Source organism: Tauraco erythrolophus, chromosome 6, assembly GCF_009769465.1.
Source record: "Tauraco erythrolophus isolate bTauEry1 chromosome 6, bTauEry1.pri, whole genome shotgun sequence".
Taxonomy (NCBI): domain Eukaryota; kingdom Metazoa; phylum Chordata; class Aves; order Musophagiformes; family Musophagidae; genus Tauraco; species Tauraco erythrolophus.
This window is the reverse complement of record NC_141470.1, coordinates 7125294-7152986: the sequence shown is the minus strand read 5'-3', so window position 1 is coordinate 7152986 and position 27693 is coordinate 7125294. Positions and strand designations below refer to the sequence as shown.

The 27693-nt window shown below is 40.8% G+C and overlaps 1 protein-coding gene across 2 annotated transcripts in view; it reads left to right on the top strand.

Annotated features, from left to right (window-relative positions):
* LRP5 (LDL receptor related protein 5) overlaps positions 1–27693 on the top strand; it is a 173698-nt gene that overhangs the window by 44904 nt on the left and 101101 nt on the right. For both annotated transcript variants that reach the window (XM_086612854.1, XM_086612853.1), the window contains exons 3-5: positions 13974–14171; positions 17909–18105; positions 20018–20149. In XM_086612854.1, coding sequence (XP_086468980.1) covers positions 13974–14171; positions 17909–18105; positions 20018–20149 — 527 coding nt within the window. The remainder of the gene's footprint in view (positions 1–13973; positions 14172–17908; positions 18106–20017; positions 20150–27693) is intronic.

The window sequence follows — 27693 nt, the reverse complement described above, 5'->3', positions numbered from 1 at the left end:
ATAAATAAGCAGACAGAAGAGAGTGCGGAACATTTTTCTGCAAATTCGCTGACATTTTGTTCTGAACATCTAGATCTCAGACCTGGTGTACGTTGTGTGAAGCTGAGTTTATTTAATGGAAGACATTAGGCTAAAATTCTTGGCACTGTTTTGGAGAACATTAACATTTATACACATTCTTGCTAGGTGGACCGCTGATGGGGCATTCATTAGTGTTGGTAATTTATTAAGTTTGAGTTCGCAGCTTTTGCGTAAGTATTTCTGTTTTTTTCAGGACAGCAATTTCTAACAAAACTCAAGTTAGTGTATTTTACTCAAGCCCAACTAAAGAGATAGTTCAAATTCTGTGCAATGCACTGAAGAGAACCTGACTATTATGAACATTGTGTGAAGAAGCAGGAATGCATTTCAGAAGCAAGTCCTTATCATGTGTTGAGGCAAGCAAACTTAAGTTTCCTGAAAAGAAATTTCCAAAAGAATGCATGAACACGTAGTCAAAACAAATGAGTTAATTCTCAGCGCTGTAGGGAAGGTCTTAGATCTGAACAGTCTAGAATGTGTGTTGACAAAGGGTCATTAAATCTAGGACCTCTAAATCTAAATCTCAAGGCTTGCTACCTTCAACCTGTAACACTGGGCTCTGATTGTGAGGAACTGTTGTATATCCATAATCCTCGTATCTGATTTTTACTGCTAAGTGCTAATGAAGTAGTTAGTTCCCATTATTAAAGCCTGTGATGTATTAGAAGCATTTGCTTTGGTTAATATAAATCTTGACTTTGTGTGATGGCTGCTGTGATATCTTCTGGACCAAGCTTACTGTTCAATTTTAGGCTGTATTTTCTATGGTTTGGCTTATTCAGCAGACAGTACTGCTTGAGAAGCTTCTGCCCCCTGTGTTTGAAGAAGCACAAAGAGCTGAATCAGAAATCTGTGAAATGGTTATTTTAAAGAAAAATAAAAATTGATTTCCTCAAAAAAACCTATGCTGTATTGTGGGGGTTTTTTTGTGTGTGTAGCAGCTGTCTTCATTTGGTGTAGTCACTGGGGTTGTTGAATTGGCCATGCCTGAGCTGGCGTGCTAACTCTGGTGGGATTTGTAGAAATGATATCCATGGAGGAGGAGGAGGGCAAGGACCTTTGAATTGGTTTGACTGGCTGAGGGAAAGCTGCAAACCTCTTTCTGCAGTTCCACCCTCATTTTAGTTCTTAAAATGTCTGTCATGACGTGGTATGGATCTGTTGGGCAGTGGCAGTGCCAGCAAACTAGCTCAGAAGCTGACTTCATTTATGGAGCAGTCTTCCCCTTTTGGAATAGCAGAGGTGTTGGGGAAAGGAAATAAGACGCAAATTAGAAAACAGGAATAAAAACAATTATCGAGTACAAAGGATAAAGCTATTAATCATCAGTTTGGCATTCTGCAGAACAGCCATTAGTTTAGAGGTTAAAACAAGTCTAACGAGGTTCTGAACGTTAGGGAAGTGTGTGCCGTAGCCCAGCCTAACCATCGCTTTAGGTTTCTTATGGAAAATTAGCCAAAATCTACAAGCAATGGCTGTCAATGACCTAAGGTATATTTGGCACTGAAGGAAAGAAAGGGTTGGATGCCTAACTATGACAAGTGGGTTATTCGAAAATGGGTTTAGAAGGGACAGCTATCAAGGTTAGAAAGCTCTCAGTTCAGAGTCAAAAATTAAAAGCCTCAGACATGCCTAGTTGTTAATCCAGCATTTCCTCAGTGTCACAACAAGCCATGAACCAGATGTGTAGCTGTTCTTACATAACTCACAACTGTGTTTCTAGCAGCACTTAGATAAAAGTGCGGTGGTGTTTGCTGCTGATTCACCAGGACCTTGGTCTCACACAACAGTGTGTCGTGTACTTAAGGTTAAGCATGTTGGCTTTCTGTGTTGAAATCCTTGGGATCTGTATGCTGAAGCTTGATCTGTACGAGCCGCAGTATACTGAGGCTTTGAATAATTTTGATTTAAATGACTGAATGGTGAAATTTTTTAACAGTGTATTGTGTGATCTTACCTCCTTTGGAATGGTTGAGAGGAGAGGGAATGCTGAGTGAAAACTTGTAACTGTTGCAAATACTGGAGAAGAATAACATCAAACATGATACGGGTAGAAATTATGCTTTTTAGCAACTCTTACTTTCACTCATGGCTACTCAGTTAAAATGCCAAAGATGCCCCAGTTTTGAGTGAAACATGATTATTGCTGCCTTGAAAGCTAGAGATTAGTTTATATCGTGTGTGTCTCTATTTAGTAATTAATTTCAAGTATAAAATTATTTTGAAGCTTTTGGTTAATTATTCGAAACACTGTAATGAGGCTGAATATTTAAGTAGCACAGTTCTTTTCTGAGAATGTAAGAAAAGTACTCAGCCGTAAAATTGGTTACGAATCATATCCAGTATCTTGGTATAGTTGTAATTTCTGGGAGTTGGAGAGCTTTTGATATGTGGTGTGGCCAAATAGCTGCAAATAGTCTCATGCATGAGTAGCTTGAAGTTCTTATGGGAAGTGTTATTTTCAGATGGATGCCCTTGATGGTGACAGCCTCTCCATAAATGTTTCATCAGTCTCTTTGGCTTATTACTCCCTTTTCGTGCTCATAGATATGACTAAAAGGCATAAATTGTTCAAAGACCGTTTGCTTAATTTGAGAGCAGAGCTGCCTGTTCAGAGATGGCAGGAAAAAGTGATTTACTTCTCCCCACCCCCCGTGCTGGAATTGCATGGGGAAGAGGTGGAAATGTGTAGATTTCCTTAATAACCCGCTGGAACTCACTCCCTTGTTAGCACTCTTTTTTTGCTATAAGTTCTGTGATTCCTCATACCCTGAGTCCTGGAGACTGAGGCTTCTTTGCCCTGTACACATTTAGCCTTCTTAAGTATTTTGGGAATCATGGTATTCTTACCTTTTTAATTTCTACATCGTTTCTTAAGGGAACAGAAGGAACAACAGGATGGCTTTGGTTGTCTTAGTGTCAGTGTGTGTTGCATTGGTTTCTCAGGTGAAGTCATGAATGTAGCTTTGATCTTGTAGCTTTGGCTCTGGGACCAAATTGATGATGGAAGCTGGGATTCTTGTTGATTAGAAGACTTGATGGGTGCAGTTTCTAGCTGCACAAAGGCAGTGTAGAAATCATGGCATATACGATTTGTTGGTCTGGCTGGACTGGCACTATTCTTTGTCATGAATGGGTGGCTTTGGTTTAACTCAAAACACATTTCTAATTTTTTCATGGAAAATTAAGCAATAGTGTAAACTGAAGTAAGAATTTTTCCACATAACCGGTTGAGTCATGGAATCATGGAATGGTTAGGGATGGAAGGGACCTTAAAGATCATCTAGTACCAATCCCCATGCCATGGGCAGAGACACCTTCCACAAGATCAAGTTGCTCAAAGCGTCATCCAACCTGGCCTTGAACACTTCCAGGGATGGGGCATCTACAACTTCTCTGGGCAACCTGTTCCAGTGCCTCACCACCCTCAGAGTGAAAAATTTCTTCATTATATCTAATTGAAATCTGCCCTCTTTCAGTTTAAAGCCATTGTCCCGTCACCTGTCACTACATGCCCTTGTAAAAGTCCCTTTTCAGCTTTCTTATAGACCACCTTTAAGTACTGGAAGGCTGCTCTAAGGTCTCCCCAGAGCCTTTTCTTCTCCAGGCTGAACAACAACCAACTCTCTCTGCCAGTCTTCATAGGAGAGGTGCTCCAGCCCTCTGATCATCTTCGTGGCCCTCCTCTGGACTTTCTCCAACAGCTCCATATCCTTCTTGTGTTGGGGACCCCAGAGCTGAACGCAGTATTCCAGGTGGGGTCTCACGAGAGCAGAGCAGAGGGATAGAATCACCTCCCTCGACCTGCTGGCCACGCTTCTTTGGATGCAGCCCAGGATACAGTTGGCTTTCTGGGCTGCCAGTGCACATTGCCGGCTCATGTTGAGCTTCTCATCCACGAGCACTCCCAAGTCCTTTTCCTCAGGGCTGCTCTCCATCCATTCTCCGCCCAGCCTGTACTTGTGCTTGGGATTGCCCCGACCCATGTGCAGGACCTTGCACTTGGCCTTGTTGAACTTCATGAGGTTCTTCCAGGCCCATCTCTCCAGCCTGTCAAGGTCCCTCTGGATGGCAATCCCTTCCCTCCAGCATGTCCACAACACCACACAGCTTGGTGTCGTCAGCAAACTTGCTGAGAGTGCACTCAAGATGTTAAACAGCACTGGTCCCAGTACTGACCCCTGAGGAACACTACTCATCACTGGTCTCTGCTTGGACATTGTGTCATTGACCACAACTCTTTGAGTGAGACCATCCAGCCAATTCCTTATCCACCGAGTGGTTCATCTGTCGAATCCATGTCTCTCTAATTTAGAGACAAGGATGTCATGTGGGACAGTGTCAAATGCTTTGCCCAAGTCCAGGTAGATGACATCTATTGCTCTTCCTTTATCCACCAATGCTGTAACCCCATCATAGAAGGCCACCAGATTTGTCAGACACATTTTGCCCTTAGTAAAGCCATGTTGGCTGTCACTAGTCATCTCCTTATTTTCCATGTGCCTTAGGAGTTTCCAGGAGGATCTGCTCCATGATCTTGCCGGGCACAGTGGTGAGACTGACTGGCCTGTAATTCCCCAGGTCTTCCTTGACGATTCATTGGCTGTCTTTTGAGTGTACTGTTTTTCCAAACAGCGAGTTAAACTGCATCAGCACGTTGAAATAGATAAAATACATTGGCTCGAGCTAAGTGTTGAAGAGTTTTGAGATCTGTGGGTAAGAGAGCAACTGATACTTTACTTACACAAGTTAATTACTGTTCAGTATGTTTGCTGGACCCCTGTCCTTCATTAAATCAGTACATGTGTAGACATAATTTCTTGGACTGTCCTGACACAGTTTAATACAATTTTCCTCATGGACAGAGGAAGAAATCTAGGCTTAGCTTTAAGTAGAGTTAGTTAAGTCAGAGGTTAAGCTGTGACTGGGTGTGCTGGTTTTGTCTGGGATAGAATTAATTGTCTTCATAGTAACTAGCATGGAGCTATGTTTTGAATTTATGCTGAAAACAATGTTCATAATGCAGTGATGTTTTCGTTAGTGCTGAGCAGTGCTTGCACAGAGTTAAGGCATTTTCTGCTCCTCACCCCACCCCACCAGTGAGTAGGTTGGGGCTGCACAAGAAGTTGGAAGGGGACACAGCCGAGACAGCTGACCCCAACTGACCAAAGGGATATTCCATACCATATGACGTGATGCTCAGCATATAAAGCTGGGAGAAGAAGAAGGAAGGAGGGGACATTGGGAGTTATGGTGTTTGTCTTCCTAAGTAGCCATTATGTGTGATAGAGCCCTGCTTTCATGGAGATGGCTGAACACCTGCTTGCTGATGGGAAGCAGTGAATGAGTTCCTTATTTTGCTTTGCTTGTACGTTCAGCTTTTGATTTACCTATTACGCTATCTTTATCTCAGCCCACAAGTTTTCTCACTTTTACTTTTCTGATTCTCCCCCATCCCACCGGGACGGAGTGAGCGAGTGGCTGTGTGGTGCTTAGTAGATGGCTGGGGTTAAACCACAACACCACCCTAGAGTGATGGTATAAAGTTGAGTTGCTTGTGAAGTGCTTCAATATGAAATAATTCTTTATATACAATATTTCTTCATCTCTTCTCAGAAATGTCTGGGAAGAAAAAGTTACATTGCATTGTCTCTTGTACTGTATCTATTGACCATGAGGAGCAGTTATGAGGGCTCATTTTGTCTTCTTACAGTTGTTTTTGTGTTTCTGTAGAGTTTTTGCATACAAATGTGGCAAACATTCTTTGGAAGGGAAAGTGCATTAAACACAAAGCATGTGCAACTCCCTTTTTTCCCAGGAAATCCTGCCAGTGCAGTTTCTTTTTCTCAACGTATCAGAAGTATTCATGGTAATATTGCGTTCCAAGTTGAGAATGGTCTTCCTACCCCCCTGACTAGTGTTACCTTACTGCTGCCCTCCTTCTCTAGCTTAATGTGTTTGGAAATCTTTCCAGGGATTCTTCAGCTTTATGGTGTTATGTAATGTGATTTTTAACAGACTGTTGAAGCTGTATTGAATGAGTGCTTCTCAAAGTGACCTTTGAGAAGTCACTAGGATGTCTTACTCCTTTCCATATGGGCAAGCAGAGGAAGATGTAGTCTTTCCTTGCAAGCATTCCTTGCAATAATATGTGAGCATCCATCAGTCGACAGGCAGTTATGTTTTTCCTCCTGTTTCTCAGTTGCCAAATAGTATACTATATCTATATGTAATGTTTATATTTTAAAAGAATAAACCTATCAGAATAAAAGATGTAGGAAAACTGTAGCAGAGAGGATGGTTCTCTGGGATTTTGTTTGCTTTGCTTTAAATACATGACTTTGAATACAGTGTAATTAGTTGTAGTTGTTACCTGTTGTGCCATATTTCTGGGCTTGATGTAATGTTTTTTGTCAAGAACATCCAGATCTCAAAGGTCAGTGCTTGAAAAAAAAAAAGAGGTAATTTGAGTAGGTATTATGCAGCTTAATGCTATGCACGATAGTCTTTCTTTTCCCTTCCTTAAACAGTTGGTGCTATTTAATTTTGCAGTTGAGTTTTTGTAACTTTAAAGATCGGAGGTGGGAGGTAAGTTTTAAATGTGCAAGAATCTAAACTTCATTGCAATTTCCTGTAAATGCCTCTTTGTGCCCTGGGCTTGTATAAGTTTGAGAACATTGTTGAAATTGGAGAAGTTTGTGCTGATTTACATCATCTGTACAACTGACCTCTTTTGTGTAAGCAGGTTATGTAAGGTTTGGCAATGGTAGTGCATTTCTGGAGGTGGAAAAAGTGTTTGGGCAGTGTTGACCGCTTTTTATGATGTCCATGATACCTTCCAGCTCAGAGGACTGATTGGCTGCTCGTTGAGGGCATGGCCGTGATTTCTAATCTTTGCAAAAATGATGACAAGAGAGATGAAGCACCAGGAAATAAGAAATGACCTGCAGCTTTAAAACTGAGGGGAAGTATGGTCTTCATCCTGTTTTTGCTCCTGCACCTGGAATTTTAAAATGAGATAAGCAGACAAAAAAAAAAAAACAGACGGCTGGAGTGCAATTTACCAACTTCAAAATCTGTTTATTTTTGCAAGATGGCTTTCAGGCTCATAAGATCTTCTGATAGTATTGAAGCACCAATGTGGTAATTGAGTATGTGCCAAAACCCAGTGACTTGCTGACTGCAGTTGAACTGCAGTTGTTTAATTGCTTTCTGACTTGAAAGTTTGGTGGTGAAGCTTGCAGCTACTGTCCTCACTAACAGCTGTAACTGAATTTTACAGACTCTGTTGAGTTCGGCACTTCTGGATACTGGATGACGGACTGGATGGACTGTTAGTGGTTGTGTGTTCAGAGAGAAGTATACATTTATGTCTTCTCCCTGATGAAGCTTTGGCTTTTGCTCAGCTTTGTTCCTGCTGGTTTCTTTGGTGTAGAATCATGGAATCGTAGAATGGTTTGGGTTGGAAGGGACCTCAAAGATCATCTAGTTCCAACCCCTCTGCCATGGGCAGGGACACCCTCCACTACATCAGGCATCAGGTTGCTCAAAGCCTCATCCAACCTGGCCTTGAACACTTCCAGGGATGGGGTATCTACAACTTCTCTGGGCCACCAGAGCAATTCATTTTAGGGACAGAATTGGTGCAATTATGGTGAAATTATTATTAGATGTTCATCTCCTCCCCTCTGCCTCTCTTCCTTTTTACTTTCGACAGTCTGGAGTTTACTGGGTTTTAACCTTAAAGTGTCTCTGAAGAACTGAATAAAGTACCCCAGGAATTTGTCCCGGGGCTGCTTTTTGTTCAGTGCTTCTCTGGTGCTATTTAGTTTGGTTTTTTTAAGAGCATTGATTTGTGATAGTTGTTTAGCAGTGAATTTTGCTTACAGTGGCTTTAAAAAAAAAAATTAGCTTTTCAGGAATTAATCTTTTCATTTTCTTCTGTAGCCTCAGTACTCCTACACTTTTACTGACCTGTTGCAATCCAGGTGGGATACAAAACTCCTGGGATGCCAAATCTCAGTCCTAAAAACATGATCAATCTAATGTGTACTAAGATACTAAATACTGGTTTTGATATTTTTAGCTCCTTACAGTTGTTATGGTATACCCTGGCCCGGAGATACTTAAAACTGTGTCATTTATATTTAAAAAACCCATCACCACCACCAAAATCAACCAAACAAAAAACTACCCAAATACGTATATCAAGCTCTTCCTTATTATTCGGTGTATGTCTTTTCAACAGGCTTCCAAAACAGGGAGCATTTAATAGCACAGGTAGTACTGGACTGAAATTCTTCGCATATTCTAGTGAGTTTTCCTGAAACCTTATCTGGTCTATATACCCAATTTTTTAATGGTGAAATGAAGACAATAATGATTAACAGTAACATAAATAATGATTGTTAATGTACTGGGCATCAGCAAAAATGTTATATTTGAACAACAAAAAAATCAGTCCTGAACTGTCAGCTGTCGCAGAAACACTGGTGATGTCTAGACTGTTTCAAAGTGCTTGGTTTTGTTGAAGTCAGTAAGAAACTATTGAACATGTTGTTTGTTTGTTTGTTTGTTTGTTTTAAGTGCCTTTTTTTTTGTCTTCTGCAGAAATAATGTGTCAGTTACCACTCCAGGCTCCTGAGTTAGGTAATCTTCACAGGTTTTAAACTCTATTAATTAAGGTTAATTTAAATCATGTTGATTTAAATCAGTTCCTCACGTATAAACCATCACAGTGTGCAGACTGATTTTTTCTCTAAGAAGCCACTTGGAGCTTGTTGCCATGTTTTCCCCTCTGCCCATAAAGCCCCAACCAAAAATATCTGCTATTTGTGTAAGAATTGATCCTTTGTCCTCGGGGCATTTAGAAGATCAAAGTGTAAGACATAATGGCTACTGCAGGACATACTAAAATACTTAATTTCTCCACTGTTTTTCCTGCATGACTCTTTCTTCGATGAACCTAGCTAATGCAAGCAGATTTTAGTAGTTTAGACAGAAGTCTTGTTTTTTTAAACAGATCCATGGCTTATTTCAATGGTAGGTATAAAGCCATTGGCTTTCTCTTGATAACTAATCACATCAAGGAGACTTCCCCCCCAATTTTTATCTTGTGGTATTACTGTTCCATTTAAGTTTGCAGCGCTGCTATAGCTAAGCTTGTGTCATACTTTCCATAGTAACTGTGGATTTTTTTTTTCTCTGGGATTTATAATTTGCCAAAAAAAATTTCTGTCTTCAGCTGAATCTTCATGTAGGGTGTCTCAGCCAGGATGCTGTTTGTACTTAATTCGGTTTGAACTAGCTTTGTCACTCACAATAGAGGAGGGTGAAAAAAAAGGAAAGCTTAACACTTTGTGCATTCCTGAAGATCCCACACAGGCATGCGTTTAAAACATGACATTGTATGGCCTGTTAGTCAGATGTCCAATGCTGTGTTATGCCCTGTATTGACCAAGAAATGTCAAATAAGCTTAGATGTTACAGTAGAAGAGGAATGAAGAGGACTGCCCTAGGTGATTGTGGAGTCCAAGGCCCTAATTTGGGAGTGACTTATCTTGGGGGAGTTGGAGAGTAATGCCTGTTTCTCTGGGCAAGTTTCATAGGTGGCTTTGACTGTGTGGGTGGTGCCTTTATTTTTTTCCTTCTTTTTAACCAGCACTGCTGTGGGACCATTGGTCAGACTGATCATTTGCTACGGAAACTGAAAGTGGTGTTTTTTTGGTGTTTTTGTTTGTTTGTTTGGTTGGTGGTGGTTTGTGGTTTTTTTTTTTTTTTTTTTTCTTGTAAGGTGCTATTGTCAGCACCAGGCTTAGGAGCAAAGGAAGGAACCACTCCATTTGACAGCAGCATGGTTTTAAATAGGCTTATGTAGACCAGAGACTCCCACTCCTGCTGCAGCAACAGCTGGTCTCTTCTTACAATGATATCCAAACTCCCAGTTCAGGATCTTGATGTGTTAAGAGATCACCAAACTGGAGCTGATTTCCTATAATTCATGGAAATTCAGCATCTGCTGCCTGCCAAAGAGTGGGACCTGTTGGTAAAGGGAAGGAGGTTAAATGGAGACAAGAATTGCTTTTGCCATTTGTCCTGGTTTTAGCTGGGACAGTGTTAGCTCTTCTTTTTAGCAGCTAGAAGAGCTCCGTGTTTTGGTTTTACTCAGAGGCTCGCTCTGAGAAGAATGCTGGTAGTGCACTGATGTTTGTAGTTGGCACTGAGGTCTCAAGGACTTTTCAGCTGCCGGGTTCTTGCCAGTGTGCAGGAGCACAACAGGATAAGGGGGGAGCATGGCTGGGGCAAGGGGTCCACAACTCTCCTTATGATTTGTACCTGAATTTAAGATTGAGGGCCAAACTGGCCAATTAGTATTCCATATCATGCAGTGTCATGCCCAGTAAAAAAGTGAGAGTCAGCCGGAAAGAAGGGCTTTTGCCCTCTGGGACTCTCACTTTCGGACTCTCGGGGTGTTCTCTCTCTGCCCCTCTCTGTCTCGGGGCCTCCCGTTCATCCAGGGTTGTGGTATCGGGTTTTATCCATTTCAGGATTGCAGCTTTGGAACGAGACAGGCCTCAGTCAAGGGGTGGTGGGTAATTACGCAGTACATCACTCGTTTGTATATGTTTATCCTTGTACATATCTGTATATGTATATATATATATATATTGGTAGCGGTAGTAGTAAATTGTTCTTATCTCAACCCAGGGGTCTCTTTCTTTTTTCCTCTTTGATTCTCTCCCTCATCCCTGGGGGTGGGGGAGGGTGATAGAGGGGCTGTGTAGGGTTAGTTGCCGGAGCGGCCTAACCCATGACACCATTCCATTGCTTGGCATGCTTTCCTGTGATGGACCACTGGAGCGCTTTATAGCACGTTGTGCAAACAAAACTTCAGTAGGTGCTTAATTACTGCAGAGGCTTGGTATATTCTGAAAAGTTCACCAGGAAGATTAGCTTTATGATACAAGATTGCAGAGACATCCACAATCAGGATGAGGTAGTGACAGGGTAATAATACTCTTTCATATATGGCATTAAAAAAGACCAACTGGGAGGGAAGTGGTTTGAAAGAACGCTGCCTGCATTCAGATTTTTCTACATGTTGTCTAAGTGCATCTTCATCCTGCTAGCCTTCCTTCGCAGTACAGTCATTTTGCTGATACTGTGTAGTTTTAGAGCTTTGAATGACACAGGCATTGGTGAGGACTGAGCTTGATACCTGTTAACAAACTAAAACGTAGGGATGTCATTTTCCTGTAGCAAATTGTATGAAGTTGAAAGTACTGCTTTTGTCCAGCAGCCCCTCTGTGGCCAAGGATAAACACACAAGCTCTTGAGGAAAGACTACTGAGCTGGAGCTCCTTATTTTATATCATAGAAAAGCCATGAGGGCCCTTTGTCTTACAGACTTTTTTTCCTTTTTTTCATCTGAATGCTTTGAGCTTCAAGGCAGGCTGCAGTTTTAATGGGAGGTTTGAGGAGAGGAATTTTGCTCAAGGGTAATTTTGGGGATATTTTGTCATCCATTTTATTTTAACCTGCTTTTAAAGTTTGATTTGACTTAGCTATTTTCGTCTCCTTTGTTTTTGTTTTTAAATAACTTGATTTTGGTCTAAGCTCCTTTTTAGTCTGCATTTATACATTTCAATATATGAATAAGTGTGGGACTGTCGTAGTCATATGATATAGCCTAAGTCACCTGTAATAGCCAGGTTTTTCTTAATTCAGCAGTCCATCTTTTGTCCATCTTTGTTCCTGAAGAGGTGGCTCGAGGTATCCTTTGAATACTTCAAGCTAGTGGAAGTGAGACGAATCAGAGAATTGATTTGACATGACCAAAAATGAGTGTTTGGCCAAATCAGTTTCACAGTCCGATTCACCGGCTGGTTGTGTAGACAGTTTCTTTTATGTCTAGTTCTCTCTGGCTTCTGTTGTTTGTTAATAGCTGCTTCCCTACACAGTTAGAGCTGCCACAAATTACAGCCTGACTTGTTAAGAAAAACCAAAATGAGTGGCAATTTACATTCATAGGTTGTCCCGTGAACTGGGGCAGCTCAGCTACTGCTGCTGCTTCTTCAGGAGCAGTCAGTGTATCCTGACTGCTGGAGCCAAGATGTTTTGGGAAGGCATCTGGGGACACGAGTCCACTGCAGCCACTCTGAGGGGAGCTGTCGCAGAAGCCTGAGGACTTATTTGCATGGAGGCTTTGCCATTTCAACTAGAAAACTCCTTGTTTTACCCTCCTGCACTCAAGCGTACATATATTGTGATACAAGTGAGTCGTTTCCATCTGTCTGTCTATCTATATTTTTAACTTCAGTGGGATAAACATGCTAATGATGTATGCTGCTATGATCAGAGTGGTCTAAATAGGTGCTGTGACAACACTGGCACTGGAGGTACAGCTGAGTCAGGGTGCAGTGTGTATCTGGATATCCGAGCATTTTAAGCCTAAGTGAGTTGTGAGGGACATGTGCTCGGGATAACCATACAGCTGCCTGTTCCTCCTTGGTTGAAGTGATGACCCCAGCTGCACGTGAAGCAGCTACAGAGCTACTGCAGTTTACAGTAGCATCTGTTGTTGCAAAGAGGAGAACATCCTGCTGAGGAACATGACAGCAATTACAAATGTAGTCCCTCCTTCATTCCCAAAGTGGATGGCATTTTCTTTCATAAAAGGAACTATGAAGCTTTTTTCCTCTGTATGTGTTCACATATTCGTTTACTTCCTTTGTGGTTCCTAGAATGGTTGCTTAGCCAGTGTTGGCTTCTTCAGGGGATCTGAGAGTCTGGGATAGTTCAGGTTATGAAAAGTCTGGCTAAGCATGGGCTCTGCAAGATTGAATAGGTACCACTTTACCATACTTTTCTGGAGCTCCAGTCCAGCAGGACTTAGGTGTGGCTCAGTGCACTTACCCAGCTGGTATCTATTGGCACTGGTGGTGATCTTACACAGCGTGGTGAACCTGGAGTGCTGGAGTCAGCACACAGATACTAAATTTTGTTTGAGTGCTCACTCAGGTCAAAGGCTTCCTGGCACAGATCATGCCAGAAATTACTGTATTGGTGTTGGGAAAGCAATTATCATTTCTCTGACTGGCTTTGCAAGGAGTCGGCTGGGTTGTGTTTGCACCCCTGGTATGCGGAATTTGCAACCTGGATATATTACACTGGGACATGTTTACCTGCTGGGAACTGGCTGTCATCTTCTGATCAGACAACTTCTCTCCCAACTGTACTGTCTCAACTTTTCATGCTGATGTTGTGTGATCTGCCACATTTTGATCTGGCCCTTTGCAACTGATAAGTGCTGTTAATGTCTCTATTCAGGCTACTTAAATTGCCAGTAGGAGGAGTGACAGGGAAACTGAGACATGGATGGGAGGGGAAAAAAGGCACCCAAAATTTTAATCTGATGTCATTCTTAGTCTGCATGGATTCATGATTTACTTATTGACAGAAACAAATTACAAGGCACTTGATTTTATTCTTTCTGTGTACAGACTTGCAAAAGAAGTTCAGCTGTGGTCGTTGCCTGCTTGGATAGGTGATAAGTTGCTTCAGAACGTGATCTAGGATATTAATTTGTAATAACTGGCCACACAAGGGTGATACTCGTTGTAAATGCTTATGGCAATCAGGTGCTGCCCAACATTGAAAGAGAATGGTAATACATTATGCAGAGGCAATGCTTGTGAGAGATGCTCTCATGAAGGATTTGTTTTGCACCCTCTGGAACTGTTTGATTTACGTTAATAAGTATGTTAAAAAATTAATAAGTATGTTAAAGTTTGGGGATAGACATTTGCAAAGAGCTGCTATCGCTTCTGTTCCTAAAGCTAACTAGCAGTGCATTGTGATTTAATTTGTGTGCATCTCTGCTTCTTTTTCAGATATATGTATTGGACTGACTGGGGTGAAACACCCAGAATAGAACGGGCAGGAATGGACAGCAGCACGCGAAAAATAATTGTCGATTCAGATATTTATTGGCCGAATGGACTCACGATAGATCTTGATGAGCAGAAACTTTACTGGGCTGATGCAAAACTGAGTTTCATTCATAGGGCAAATCTGGATGGTTCCTTTAGGTAAGTTTCCTTCAGCCAGTAATATGGTGTAAGTAATTTTCACCTCCTGCATTCATTTTGAACTGAGGCTGGTTTTTTTTTCAGTAATCTAGAATAATGCCAATACCTTAACGTTCTTTTTAAATGCCATTGTAATAGCCTTGCAAAGAGTGAAATAGTCTCACATTCTGTAAAACTGTTTTAAAAGTAAGACTATTTGTATCGGTATTCACTATAGACTGTTTATAGCCTTCTTGTACAGCAGGAATTTTCATTTTTAGGCTCACGTTTGTCTTGAAAATAGTTGGAGATGCTTATCCTTTACCCTAGGCAATCTAACATTTAACTAGTGACTGGGATTTTACAGTATTGTTGCTGTATTTTTTTTCAACAGGAAATATACATTGCGACACATTTGTCCTTGGCTCCATCCAAAGATATTCCTTTGCGACATGCCCATAAATTAACCAAATTATTTCAGACTGCAAGCAAGCAGGAAGCAGATTTTCCTAAAGCTTGATAGAAAACACAGTATGGAAGTTTTGGTTGGTGGCTCCTGTCCAAGTGTGCTGTTGAGTTTTGGCTTTTGTAGACACAGAGAGGTGACTTTTCAGACAGGGCAGACCTGGATGTTTGAGATTGCATGTTCAATTCTATGCAGTGTTCCATCTGCAGGTTCTGTTAGTCCTGAAGGATGAGTGTCATCTGCGAGGGAAACATCCTGCTCAGGAGACAACTCTTTGCTCTCTGGTCTGGCTTTGTTCTTCATATAGTTTAAAATGACATTTCTGTTTTCATGATTTCATAATATTTTAAATGTCTGTGTTATGAAATCATTTTGCCTTGGTAAAAGTTGGAGAAGTTTTATTTTATGCATATCTGTGTAATAGAATAATATGCCTCCCCAAAAAAACCCACTGCATTTTCCATGGTGTTTTCCTTTTTTTTTTTACCGAGGTGCATTCTGTGCCTGATTTTCACACTCATAAAAGGAATAACAATATTGACATCCCTTAGAAAACGTTCTTAAGTTCCTTTGAGAGCGCTATGTAAGAACTAGATAATGGTGGCTTTGTAGTAAGTGACAAGTACTGACGGACAGTCAGAAGTACAGACAAGGGAAAAGGCCTTTATGGCAGCAAGTGGTAGCTCAAAGGCTGGGTGCAGGTTGATAGACAGAAAGAAAATGCTCTCTCAAAATACCAAATCAAGACAGATTTTCATGTAGTACAATATGAGTGTGTTTCTCTGATTTAGGTGCAAGTCGCAGAGGATAAGGTTTCCAGGCTCATTCTGCTGTTATGCACATACAAATTGTATAAACTTTACTTGCAAGTATGTGTAAAAACTTAAAGTTGTAATTGGTAAGTAAAATTTATTTTGCTCATTTTAAGGTAGAGAAAGGCCGCCTGAAAGAGAGCAAGCCTTTGAATACACTAATTCCAGCAATCTGTCCAAGTTATGTTGTGATAGATTAGTGCATATCCACCACCAAGCAGTTTTCTATTGAACCATAAATGAAACAGTATTTTAGGAAAAATTAATGTATTTTGCATGAAAAAAAAATTTAGCTCACTGGTGTACACTTCTTACATATTTTACTCAACTGCTGGAGGGTATAAATGCACACTTGATGTCAGGATATTCCTATGCAGGATGCATTCCGGAAATTCCTTTGTCTAACTGCACGTGGACTTTTAGACATTGTGCAAGATAATAGTTTGATGTCATTTAGCTGTGTATATTTTATATTGTTACCATATGATGAAACTTCCTTCTTAGAATGTTTGCATATTAATAAAATGCCATGAATAATGATCTTAATTTTAACTCTTTTAAAATGAATTGTTTATTCATTCTTTTTTCCCTTCTAATGATCAATGTTGAAACAGAAAGTGAGACTCTCAGGTTCTGTGTCAAGATAGACTTCAATAATGGTACAAACTAGATGGTAACTTTGGAGGTTGCTTCTGTTCCTTAAACACAGAGCAAAATAAGTTTCACCCAGACTTGTCAATAAAGAAATCTTACGGTGTTTCAAATGCTTCTACCCCTCCCATCCCAGAATCACTTCAGAATTCAAAGAAAATGGAAATTTGCATTCTGCATTGTGTAATGTTAACTGGAGCAATCTGCCTGTTACATTTTAGCAAGCTTAGTTTGCAAGCGCATCAGCTGGAACGGTTTCAAGGGATTTCACTACAGGAGAAGGGGAGACTTGCTATCTAAATATGGTGGAGATAGGGGCAATCTATAGTGGAAAACAGCTGCTAGGGTGCTGGAATACAGCCACTGCTGTTATTAGTAAAGAAACAACAGCAAAGGTGAGAGTAGAAAGAGAAAGTGAAATCAGTATTTGTATTTATTCTGTTGTGTTTTATGGTGAGAGAATGAGTGATAATTTGAAGGACATGAATTTTAGAGCAATTTCAGTTTTATTTCTAGAACAGAAAGAAGAATAACGATTTTGTTTTCTTTGTTCCACATTACTGGCTTTGTACATGTGTATGCAAGTACTCGTTTGCATGTGTCAGTTTGTTTTAAAAGTTGTCCATGTCTGAATACATACGAAGAATTTTGGGAATACTTTTTATATTTGCCTGCACCCTGGAAAATGCAAATGGTATCTATGCTGCTCAAAATGAAACAGAATCTTTTTCCTGCCAAATGTTAGCTGTTTTTTGGTTTTTACTTAATTTCTTCAATGGAAAAAAATTAAATGCAGATCTGAGTATAGTTATAAGAAAAGTATGTTCCTCACTTTCCTTCAGGATGATGCTGAGACTTCAGCTTTCTCAGTTGTAGGATGAAAAATTCTGAATACTGGTTTGCTGTGTCAGAGCACCGGTTTGGAAGGTGTATGTATGCCTTTGTGTTCATGCATACGTAAAATGCATGAGTTTTGTGCAAACTGAGTTCATATTGTTTTGACTGAGGAATTGTCAAGTACATTTTCACTGACTTAGTAAATGTCTCCAAAACTACTGAATCTAAATTATACACATTTATCACAATCTGTATAAATTTGGAGATCCCATGAGTTTAGAATACATGTTGGAAATGTCATGTATTTTGTGGCTTTCAATTCAGCTAATAACCAATGTGAAAATATGTGCATTCCCAGAAGTGGGTGGCTGAATGAGGTCATTGAAAAACGTCTGAAATGTTCCTGGTTTATATTAATTATAAATACTTAGTCTTAGAAAAAACAGAACTGACCCTTGCTCTGCATTTAAAAAGATAATCTGAAAAATATTTGCTTCTGCTGCTGACCAAGAGGGGTAATTTAAGGAGACTTTCGAGTTGTTTCTTCCTTTTCCTGCTACAAGAAAGGACTGAGTGGAACTGAAGTTCTGAGCAAAGATAAATATTTCGTAGGGGGACAAAAAAAGTAATGCTTTAATTGAAGGAGCACTCTTCGGACCTGTGTTTTCTCCAAAAGGCAGTTGTGTTTGGGCATTTGCGCAGCTCTGTTAAGGAACTTCGGTGTGGCCTTTCAGAGGTCAGTGTGGAGCTGAATCAGGTACAGTGTTGCTATGAAACCCAGGATATTTGTATCCTTAATGCTATGAAGGGACAAAGTCTTGTTTTACATTTTTCGATCTGATCATTGCTTTTATCACCAGGCGAATCTCTTGGTCCAGTGAATTTGTTAAAAGAAGGTGATTCCTTAAGAGATTTTACAAAGCCAGATTTTTTTCTGCATGGTAAAAAGTGGAAGTGATGCATTTTTAATCCTTGCTCTTTCTTTCATCTAGGCAAAAAGTTGTTGAAGGTAGTCTTACTCATCCCTTTGCACTGACGTTGTCCGGGGACACTTTGTATTGGACAGACTGGCAAACACGCTCCATTCATGCCTGTAACAAGAGAACGGGAGAAAAAAGGAGAGAAATACTGTCTGCCCTGTATTCACCGATGGACATCCAGGTCTTAAGTCCAGACCGGCAGCCATACTGTATGTTTTACTTTTCTCTGAAACTTTTTGCATGACTCACTTATCTGTCAGGAAAAACTTCAATCAATAAAATGGTTAGTGTGAGGTTATAAGGCTTTGAACACTTGTCAGGGACTTGGTTAAGGTTTAAGTACCCAAATCCTGTACCTTTCTTTCAAAATTCCATCCTGGATTAGTATAAGCTCACACATCATCCCAGTTGGTAACAAAATCCAAAATCCGGTGTACTTCAGTGACATGTTTTGATTTGGAATATCTGAATGAGAATGATAAAGACTCACCTGGCATCTTTTTAGCAGCATTATTATAAAGACAACTGAAAACATGCTTATCATTACTTTTTTTTTAATAGGTAGAAGTAACACAAAATATGTAATGTTCATGTTTTACTTTTAAGTGTGTTTTTTGTAGTCGAGACTTGATCCTGTTTATCTTCAATATGTAACAAATAGTTTATGAATGTTTCAGTATGGAAGGGATTTAGTTCTGAACTTTTATATGAAATATATGCGCTTCTATTTTTTCTTTATGTATGATGCTACTTCAGAGGAAAACAGGTGTAGAGAACTGAAAATTGAATGAGATTTTATATATTCTGTGTATGCATGTGATTGCGTGTGGTGATTGGTCTAGGTTTTTTTAGGATTGTGAGAATGGGACTTAGAAACAATGATGTGGAAATGTGTATAATTGAGTAGCTATGGGAAGAATAATTTCTTGCCTAGGGAAGATACTTTTGCCATTTGGATTAGCTTCTTTATTTATGCCAATTGTCAAGTCTGCTTCCCTAAAGGTAACGTTTGTTATTCCAGTAAAGTTTATAGAATGTTAGTAAACAGGCTTGAAAGTAAGCAAAAGGAATTTGGGGATCATCTTGGTGATGGAACATGTGCAAGTTTTCATTGAGGTTTTCAGGTATGCACAGCACCTTGGTTTATCTCACAGCTCTAGGTAAGAGTTTGTCTGTGCTGAATTCTTGTCATTGCTTTTAGCTCAGAGAATGTCCTAGCCTTGGATCATAGTATTTGTGGGTCAGTCACAAAGAAAATGTGGTGCACAGGGAAACAACATATACTGAAAATAGCTCAGATGCAATTAACTTCATTAATATCAAGCTTCAATTTCTTTCTCTCCCTTTTTTCTTATTTGTACCTGTCAGTGGAAGTTACACAAGCCAAATTGGACAGAAGTTTTGTGGTTGTATATTAAAGCAGTTCAGATACTTATTCAAACTATGATTGATTTTGGAGAGATCTTGCACAACTTAAAGTATTTTATTTTTTCTAATAGCCAGCAATATTCTCCATAATTATTTACAGTTATAGTTTCATCTCTTGCTGCCATTTTTTCCCCATGTAGATGACATAGGCGTGTGCAGTTGTCATGTGTCCCCATCCTGTGTCCTGCACCCTGCCCTCATTTTTTTTTTTTTTAACATTTTCAAAATTGCTGACTTTACATGTTGCTCCTCTGGATTTCCTTGTGATTCAGGGATATGTCTTGCTGTGAAAGCTTTGCAGTAGGAAAAGGTATTTCCCACATGCAACACTACTGTAATGTAGAAATTGTACAAATCGTTGTTTTCTCTTCTTGGTCACGCTCCAAGTCCTGTTTTCCATTTTCATGATGCTTAGCAGACCTGGCATCCGCAAAGTTTAAAGAACTGTATAGTGAGAATATGCTGAGCTGTCAGCTCTTTGAAAATCACCTTTCACATGCATCTCAGTTTAGGTGCTCCTAGAAGTAAGATACTGGGGAGAAGGGAATCAAACACTTTTATTTTGTGATTCCTCTGCCTTTTAGTACTAAAGCTTCTACCAGTCATTTGAGATCTATAATTTCTTCCTCATGGAGAAAAGAGCGCTTTAAGGGTTCTAGAAAAATGAAAATAAATCTGTTTGGTTTCTTGAAGTTCACACTCCCTGTGAAGAAAACAACGGTGGTTGCTCCCATCTGTGCCTGCTGTCTCCAAGAGACCCCTTCTACAGCTGTGCCTGTCCCACTGGTGTGCAGCTAGAAGACGATGGCAGGACATGCAAATCAGGTAGGAGCTTGGGTTTTCTATAGTGACAGTGTTGACTTGGTTTGGGTGTGCTGCTTAGACGTTGAGCCTTGAAGAAGTGAGTTGAGAGGAACTGCTTGACACACTGAAACGTCACTCTTGTCCCAGTGAAGATGGCAGAAATTTTTCACCCAAATCTCCTGCCGAACTACCAGAGACGATGATTTTTATGAACTAAAATCCCTTGCATCAGAAATCAGAGAATTTTGACTGTATTTTGTGTCTTTTGACTGTATTTTGTGTTGCCAGTTTTCTGTAGGAATGAAGTAGCATATGGAGCCCATTGCAGAAGAATTTTATTAGAAGTAAGCTATTGTAGGATGTCTTTTCGTTTGGACAGTGGACTGTGGACAAACTTCTGCTCCCTCCCGTTCGCTGTCCAGTAGTGATGCAATAGTGGTGGCCGAGTCATTGCATTCCAGTTGCATCTCAAAGTTAGCAGTATGCTTGAGACATGTTCTGCACATAGATGTCCCAGAAAATTTGTTCAAGGCCATATCTACCTGCCTATGTACTATTTTTGAGATAACCCAGTGAGTTGTCCCTGCTTCAATTAGTTTTATAATGAAATAATCTGTACAGAAAAATTCAAAATTAAGATTTAAACTAAAAATACTGTTTTTATGGTTCTGAAGATTACTTATCCCTGTTTCCCTTTGGGCTGCTCTGTGGGAAAGATTTATGAGAAAATTGCACTGGGAATTGTTTCTTCCTGAGTCTAGTTTGTGTTTCTTGGACATTAATTTTAAAAAGTGAGGCAAGGCTTTGTGCTAAGACACTTGGAAAGTTTACTGCTTAAGATAATTGAGCTAGAGAAAATAAGGTTCTAGGTGGCTGTTCCATGTTACTGGGATGTAGAAGGAGAGGCCTGTTTATTACCAATAGTAAACTGTTGTCCTGGTTTTAGCTGGGACAGAGTTAGCTCTTCTTTTTAGCAGCTAGAAGAGCTCCGTGTTTTGGTTTTACTCAGAGGCTCGCTCTGAGAAGAATGTTGATAGCAAGCTGATGTTTGTGGTTGGACGTGAGACTCCAAGGACTTTTCAGTGTGCTGTGTTCTGGCCGGAGTACAGAGGCGCAGTGGGATAAGGGGGGAGCATAGCGGGGACAAGGGGGCCACGATTCCCCTTGTGATTTGTGGTGCAACTTAAGATTGAGGGCCAAACTGGCCAATTAGTATTCCATATCATGCAGTGTCATGCCCAGTATAAAAGTGAGGGACAGCTGGAAAGAAGGGCTTTCTGTGCCTTTGCTCTGTTGCCTTTTTTCCTCTCTCTCCCAGTACTCCCACTCTCGGAGTACTCTCTCTCTCTCTCTCTCTGCCCCTCTCTATTTCGGGGCCTCGCGTTCGTCCAGGATTGCAGCTTCGGGACGAGACGGGCTTCGCATACGAGGGGGTGGTGAGCATCTACACTGTGTATTAAATCATCTGTATTAAATTGTTCTTATCTCAACCCATGGATTTCCATTTTCTCCTTTAATTCTCTCCCTCATCTCTGGGACTGGGGGAGGGTGAGTGAGCGACTGTGTAGGATTTGGTTGCTGGAGCGGCCTAACCCACGACGGCTGTTTAGGGAATAATAGCTAGAGTATATGCTTTAATTGAAAAATATAACTAGATGTGTATTTTGTAATCTTGAGTTGAATGAGTCTAGTGGTGCACTTTGAAAACTTGGTTTTATCATTGATCAGAAAGCCTCTTTTAAAAATGTATCTTACAGAAGCAGGCAGTTAACGGAGGAAGGACACTAGGAGGCAAGGTTTTGGAGAATGTTCTGGCAACAGACTAAAAGACACTCTGATGCTTGTCTCTGGTGTGTTTTCAAGGAGTCTAGTCAAAGAGTATAGTCATTTTCTGATGTGGCTTGATTCCTGTGAGTACTAAAGCAAGTGTAGTAGATTCTTTTCATTTGTGAACTTTGTTGTGGTTCGGCCCCAGCCAGCAAATAAGCACCGTGCAACTACTCCCTCACTCCTCCCACTTGGTGAGATGGAGAGGAGGAGAATGTAACAAAGGCTCGAGGTTCGAGATAAGGACAGAGAGAGGTCACTCACCAATTATGGTCACAGGCAAAACAGGCTGGAGTTGGGGACAAATCAGTTTAATTCGTTACAAATCACATCAGAGAGGATAATGTGAAACAAAGGCAGATCTTGAAAACAGCTTTCCCCACCCCTCCCTTCTTCTGGGCTCTACCTCCTCCCCCACAGTGGCGCAGGGGGACAGGGAATGGGCGTTGTGGTGTCGGTTCATCATACACTGTTTCTGCTGCTCCTTTCTTAAAGGGGGAGGACTCCTTACACTCCCCCTGCTCCAGCATGGGGATCCTTTCCCACAGGATACAGTTCTCCACGAACTTCTCTGACATGAGCCCTTCTCACAGCATGCAATCCTTACCCATCAGACTGCTCCAGCATGGGCTTTTCCACAGAGTCCCCACTTCTTGGGGTGCAGCCGCCTGCTTTGGCATGAGGTCCTCCACAGGCTGCAGATGCATCTCTGCTTCACCGTTAATCTCCAGCAGTGTGGGATCCCTTCCCATGGAAGACAGTTCTCTATGAACTCCTTTGGGCACAGCCACCCGCTCTGGCATGGAGTTCTTCATGGGCTGCAGGTGGATCTCTGCTCCACTGTTAATCTCCATGGGCTGCAGTGGGGCAGCCTGCTGTCTCACCATGGGCTGCAGGGGAGTCAGCTCTGGCACACCTCCTCCTGCTCCACCTTCACAGACCTTGGTGTCTGCGTAGCTGTTTCTCTCACATCTCAGTCGTCTCTCTGCTGTAGCCGCACTGGTCCGATGAACCTTGGTGGTCCCAACAGGACGAACTGTGTCTTTTGTTTGTCTGTGAGGGCTCCTTTCAGGAAGCTGCTACTTCTCCTTCTGTCCTATCCTGGTTTCTCTGGGAAAGAATCATAGAATCAGTTTTCTGTTCAGAAAAGCTACATTTCTAAAGTAAGCTGCACTTTTAAGAAGACTGCAGCATCTGATACAAATGAGATTTTAAAAGACTGCAGCAAAGTTGATAAGACACTTTGTTTTAGTTTCTAGCTAGTCGTGGTATGCAGATATCCAGAGTGCTCATGGACTTTTCAACTTGTTTTTGCTAATGACTCAGATGTCCAAGAATTTAGGGGGAGCATGGCCAGGGCCATTGACACCTGAACTGGCAAATGGGTATTCCATACTATGTAACGTCATGCTCGAGCTGAACTAGAAGATTTGTTGGGGACGCTGGTCACCGACAATGGTCACCGTCTCTGGAGGGTCTTGCCTGTTGTTGTGCTCCTGAGATCTACTCTCTCTCTTCTGGGATTGCGGTTTGGGGATTTTCCTGCTCTGGGATCACTAGCTGGGAACTGGCTGGAGATTGGTCGAGGGGTGGTGAGCAGTTGCACCATACGTCACTTCTTTGTATATATTATTATTGTTATCATTATTATTTTCAATTTTATTTTATTTTATTTTATTTCAATTATTAAATAGTTCTTATCTCAACCCATGATTCTTCCTTCCTTTTCCCGATCCCCCTCCTTGAATGGGGAGGGGTCATTGGTCACTGGGGATCAGCTGGCTATGGTTTAGCCCTGGATACAGGTTAAATGTAGGCATGTCCTGAGGTTCCCTTCCTAGGATTTAGTGAGTTTTGTTGTTGGGCTGGTAGTAGTTTGAAGTGTTGTGAGAAAGACAAATTTATGAATAGCTAGCGTCAAGTCTCCAGTAGTAAACCCTTTGAACCTTTCTTACCTTGCAGGGCACAGTCTTCAGGTGATAGCTGCATGCCATCTCCTTTAAGCAGCTTCACCTTCTTCATGCTTCTTATTCTTGCTTTCCTTTGTGCACAGTGAACAGCATGGATTTATTCGTTTCTGACTAGAGCTCTGGTGCACCTTTAGTATAATTTGCATCACTTAATGTGGCTGTTTCCAGGCAAAATAGAGTCAGGATCTATCCATCCTGTTCTGCTTTCATGAAACTTCATGCTCTGCCAGATGAAGGTGCAGTCTCAAAATGTTGGATGACTCCCCCTGCTTTTTCCTTCCCTCTTTGACTTGATTGTGTGGCTCTGTTTAACCACATTCAAGCAAGTCTAGAGGTTTGTTGTGTGTGTTGTCAGTTAATTGTGATTAAACCTTGATCCCAGTCTCTTGTACAACAGCTATCTGTATGCATCCTTCAAAAATCGAGCCAGTTTCTGTAAACAGGGCTCAGCAGCCTGTGTCTCTTGTTTCTGGAAAATACATAATTTCTTTCTGCTGTATTCAGTGTTCCTGGCATACAGCTATTGCTGTAGGCTTTCTAAAAGAATGCCCAGAGCCTCATCTTTTTTCTTAGTGGATATATTTCCCTGTAAGTGGTCACTCTGACTTCCTAAATTCCCTCTGCCTGTTAGTGTTGCATTCCCAAAGGATCTTACTCTCATTGCACATCATTTTCTGATATTATGGTACCAAGTAAGTCGATTGTATAACTAAAATTAATTTGACAGAAATTTTAAAACCTGTCATCCATGGCTGATGCCACAAAGTATTTTGAGTGTAAGCTCAGATACTCCCCACCTTGCCCTCCCAAATTTTTACTAGCTTGACTCTATGGCTATGGAGCTGTAATAAGTAGGATAAAGTAGGACTTCAGCTAATGTTCTTTTTTGTTGTATGTTTTTTAGCTTCAGCAAGGGCACTCAGAGCTACATAATATCAGAATTAGTCCAGATCCATGCAGTTTCTGGAAGCTGCATACCTCAAGGTTTAAAAAACTGTTTTCCACTTTATTTTTATTTCTCATTAAATGTGTAATGCTTTTCTGCAGTATATGGATAAAATATTTCAGTAAAAGCTACAGAATTTTGCTCTACTGGTTATGCAACTCCATTGCTGCAATTTCACTTGGCCTGGACATCATTAGTTTTTGATCCATTTTAATTAAAATTGCTGTACTAGTTTTGGCTAGGATGGAGTTAATTTTCTTCATAGCAGCTCCTATGCTGCTGTGTTTTGGATTTGTGACCAAAACAGTGTTGATAACACAGGATATTTTAGCTGATGCTGAACAGTGCTTGCACAGTGTCAAGGCTTCTCTGTTTCTTCCCGTGCCCTGCCAGCAAGTGCTGGGGCTGCACAAGAAGTCAGGAGAGGACACAGCTGGGACAGCTGGCCCCAACTGACCAGAGGGACTTTCCACACCATACAGCATTGTGCTCAGCAATAGAAGCTGGGCTGAAGAAGGAGGAAGGGTGGACATTTGGAGTTACGGCATTTGACTTCCCAACTCACCATTATGCATGATGGAGCCCTGCTCTCCTGGAGATGGTTGAACACCTGCGTGCCAATGGGAAGCAGTGAATAAATTCCTTATGTTGCTTTGCTCGTGCATACAGCATTTGCTTTACCTATTAAACTGTCTTTATCTCAACCCATGATTTTTCTCACTTTCACTCTTCTCATTCTCCCATCCCACATCCCACCAGGGTGCACCAGGGTGGGGAGTGAGTGGGCAGCTGGGTGGGGCCGAGCTCCCCACCAGGGTTAACCCACAGCTATTGTGCAAACAGTAGCTCTGTTTTCTTTATCTTCTCTGGAGTTTGGAAGGGAAGCTATTCATTACTGTAAAGTCTTCCTTTTAATTTTGCATGATGAATTCTACCCTCTAATATGAGACAAGTTCGCTTACAGTATTTTTTAATCTGTTCATTCTGTGCTGGGTGGTTTCTCTGTTTCCTGTGCAACCTGTGAGAGGTGTACTTTTAATAAATCAAACATTCCTGAGTGTTATACACGTTTGCTGTATCTAAATTCCTCTCCAACCAAATTGAAGTCTTCATTAAGAGGAATCTTTTTGTGCTTGCTTCAACAAAAAAAACCTAAACCTTTCTGTGCATTTCTGTAGGCATTGTTTACACTAAAATCTCTTGGAGATTTAATTTTACACTAGTTTATTTTCTTTCCATTTCTGTTGGGAGAGGTTATGAGTCTGTCCCCTTTCTTGTACTGGAAAGCATGATGAAAGACCTTTTGGTAAGAAAGCATGCTGTGGTTGAGATGTAGGTGTATTTGCATGCCGTGCAGACAATAGGTGACAAGTGTGACATCGAGTGCAACTTAAGCACGTATTTGGCAGGGGAAGCATTTAGTGACAATCTGCATCAGCAGTCTTTCATCATACCTAGACTAATCCTGTCTTCTAGGGCTAAATCCAGGCTCTGATCTTTAACACCAGTAAGAAGTTGGTGTCCATCTATATGAGATATCTGTTCTCTGTCCATGACCTCCAAGTTTGCCATACTCTCAGAGAAATGCTCTTCGTATTTCAAAGCTTGCACAAAGGAGTGATGCCTGGAACTAAGGACAGTGCCAACCAAAGTATGTTCTTTTAATACACTGAGCATTGCGTAGTGTAGATCTAAGTCAAGGAGTGTCTGGGCAGTGCTCGGAGTCATATGGTTTAAGTAGTCCTGCAAGGAGCAGAGAGTTGGACTTGATGATACTTATGGGTCCCTTCGAACTCAAGATATTCTAGGATTCTAAGTGGACTGAGCACAACCATCTCCAGCAAGGGCTATAAAAATGTAAATGATTTTCTGCAGTAACCAAAGACAAGGAATTTGGCTGCAAAAGCAGCAATATAGTAATGGTACTTTAGCTTCTGGTTACTGTGGTATTATTGCTGAACTAGGAAAAAGTAAATGCCCACATACTGTAGACAGCTTTGTGAGCTTGATGCTGTACTTGCAATGCTCAGTAATGGTTTTTTTTCTATCAGGAGTCTCTTCCTAAAGGCTGTGTAAAAAAATTCAGCTAGGTACTATGTTAAGGATAAATGTCCAAGATTACACTTACTCCTACTAGTGACTTGCTTTAAGATTTGACAGAGAGAAAGGTATAGAGCAGAAGTAAAGGAAATTAGGGGATTTATATCCCTCTAAAGAGCAGGACTTATTAGATACTGCAGTTGAATACAGGTATAGAAAATCCTCTGATACAATGGCAAGTGCCTGCTTGATCCCCTACATGGATAAATAATACTATTTTGGTTGTTTACACATCTCTCTCCTGCAATGACTTTTGGTTCTTTCTGGTTTCCTCTTCTCAGGTACTTTTATATATATTTATATATAAACGTGAGATATTTAAAAGACCCTTTCAAGTTTAAATTTCTTATTCTTAATCTAGAGATAAACTTAAGGTGAGTTGATAAGTTGAGCAAGGTACACTGAAATGTGATTTGTCCGTTTCATGATGGTAGTGAAAACCTGGCCCTACTGAGATTACAGGAAAGCTCCCATAAGTTTCCCTGCGACCAGAGATTGCATCCAGGATCCTCTCTGTGTATCTTTTGATGCCCTTTAATAACCCTAAAGTATTTGTTATTTTATATTTTAAATTTCTTACATTGCCCGGAATGAAGGAGGAGCAGCTTTATTGTCTTGGGGTAAACTGGTTTATGAGTATTTATGAGTATTTATTAACTGGTTTATGTATTTATTTTTTTTGTAAATACACTTAGTCTGTGCTATATATGCTGAAATATGGG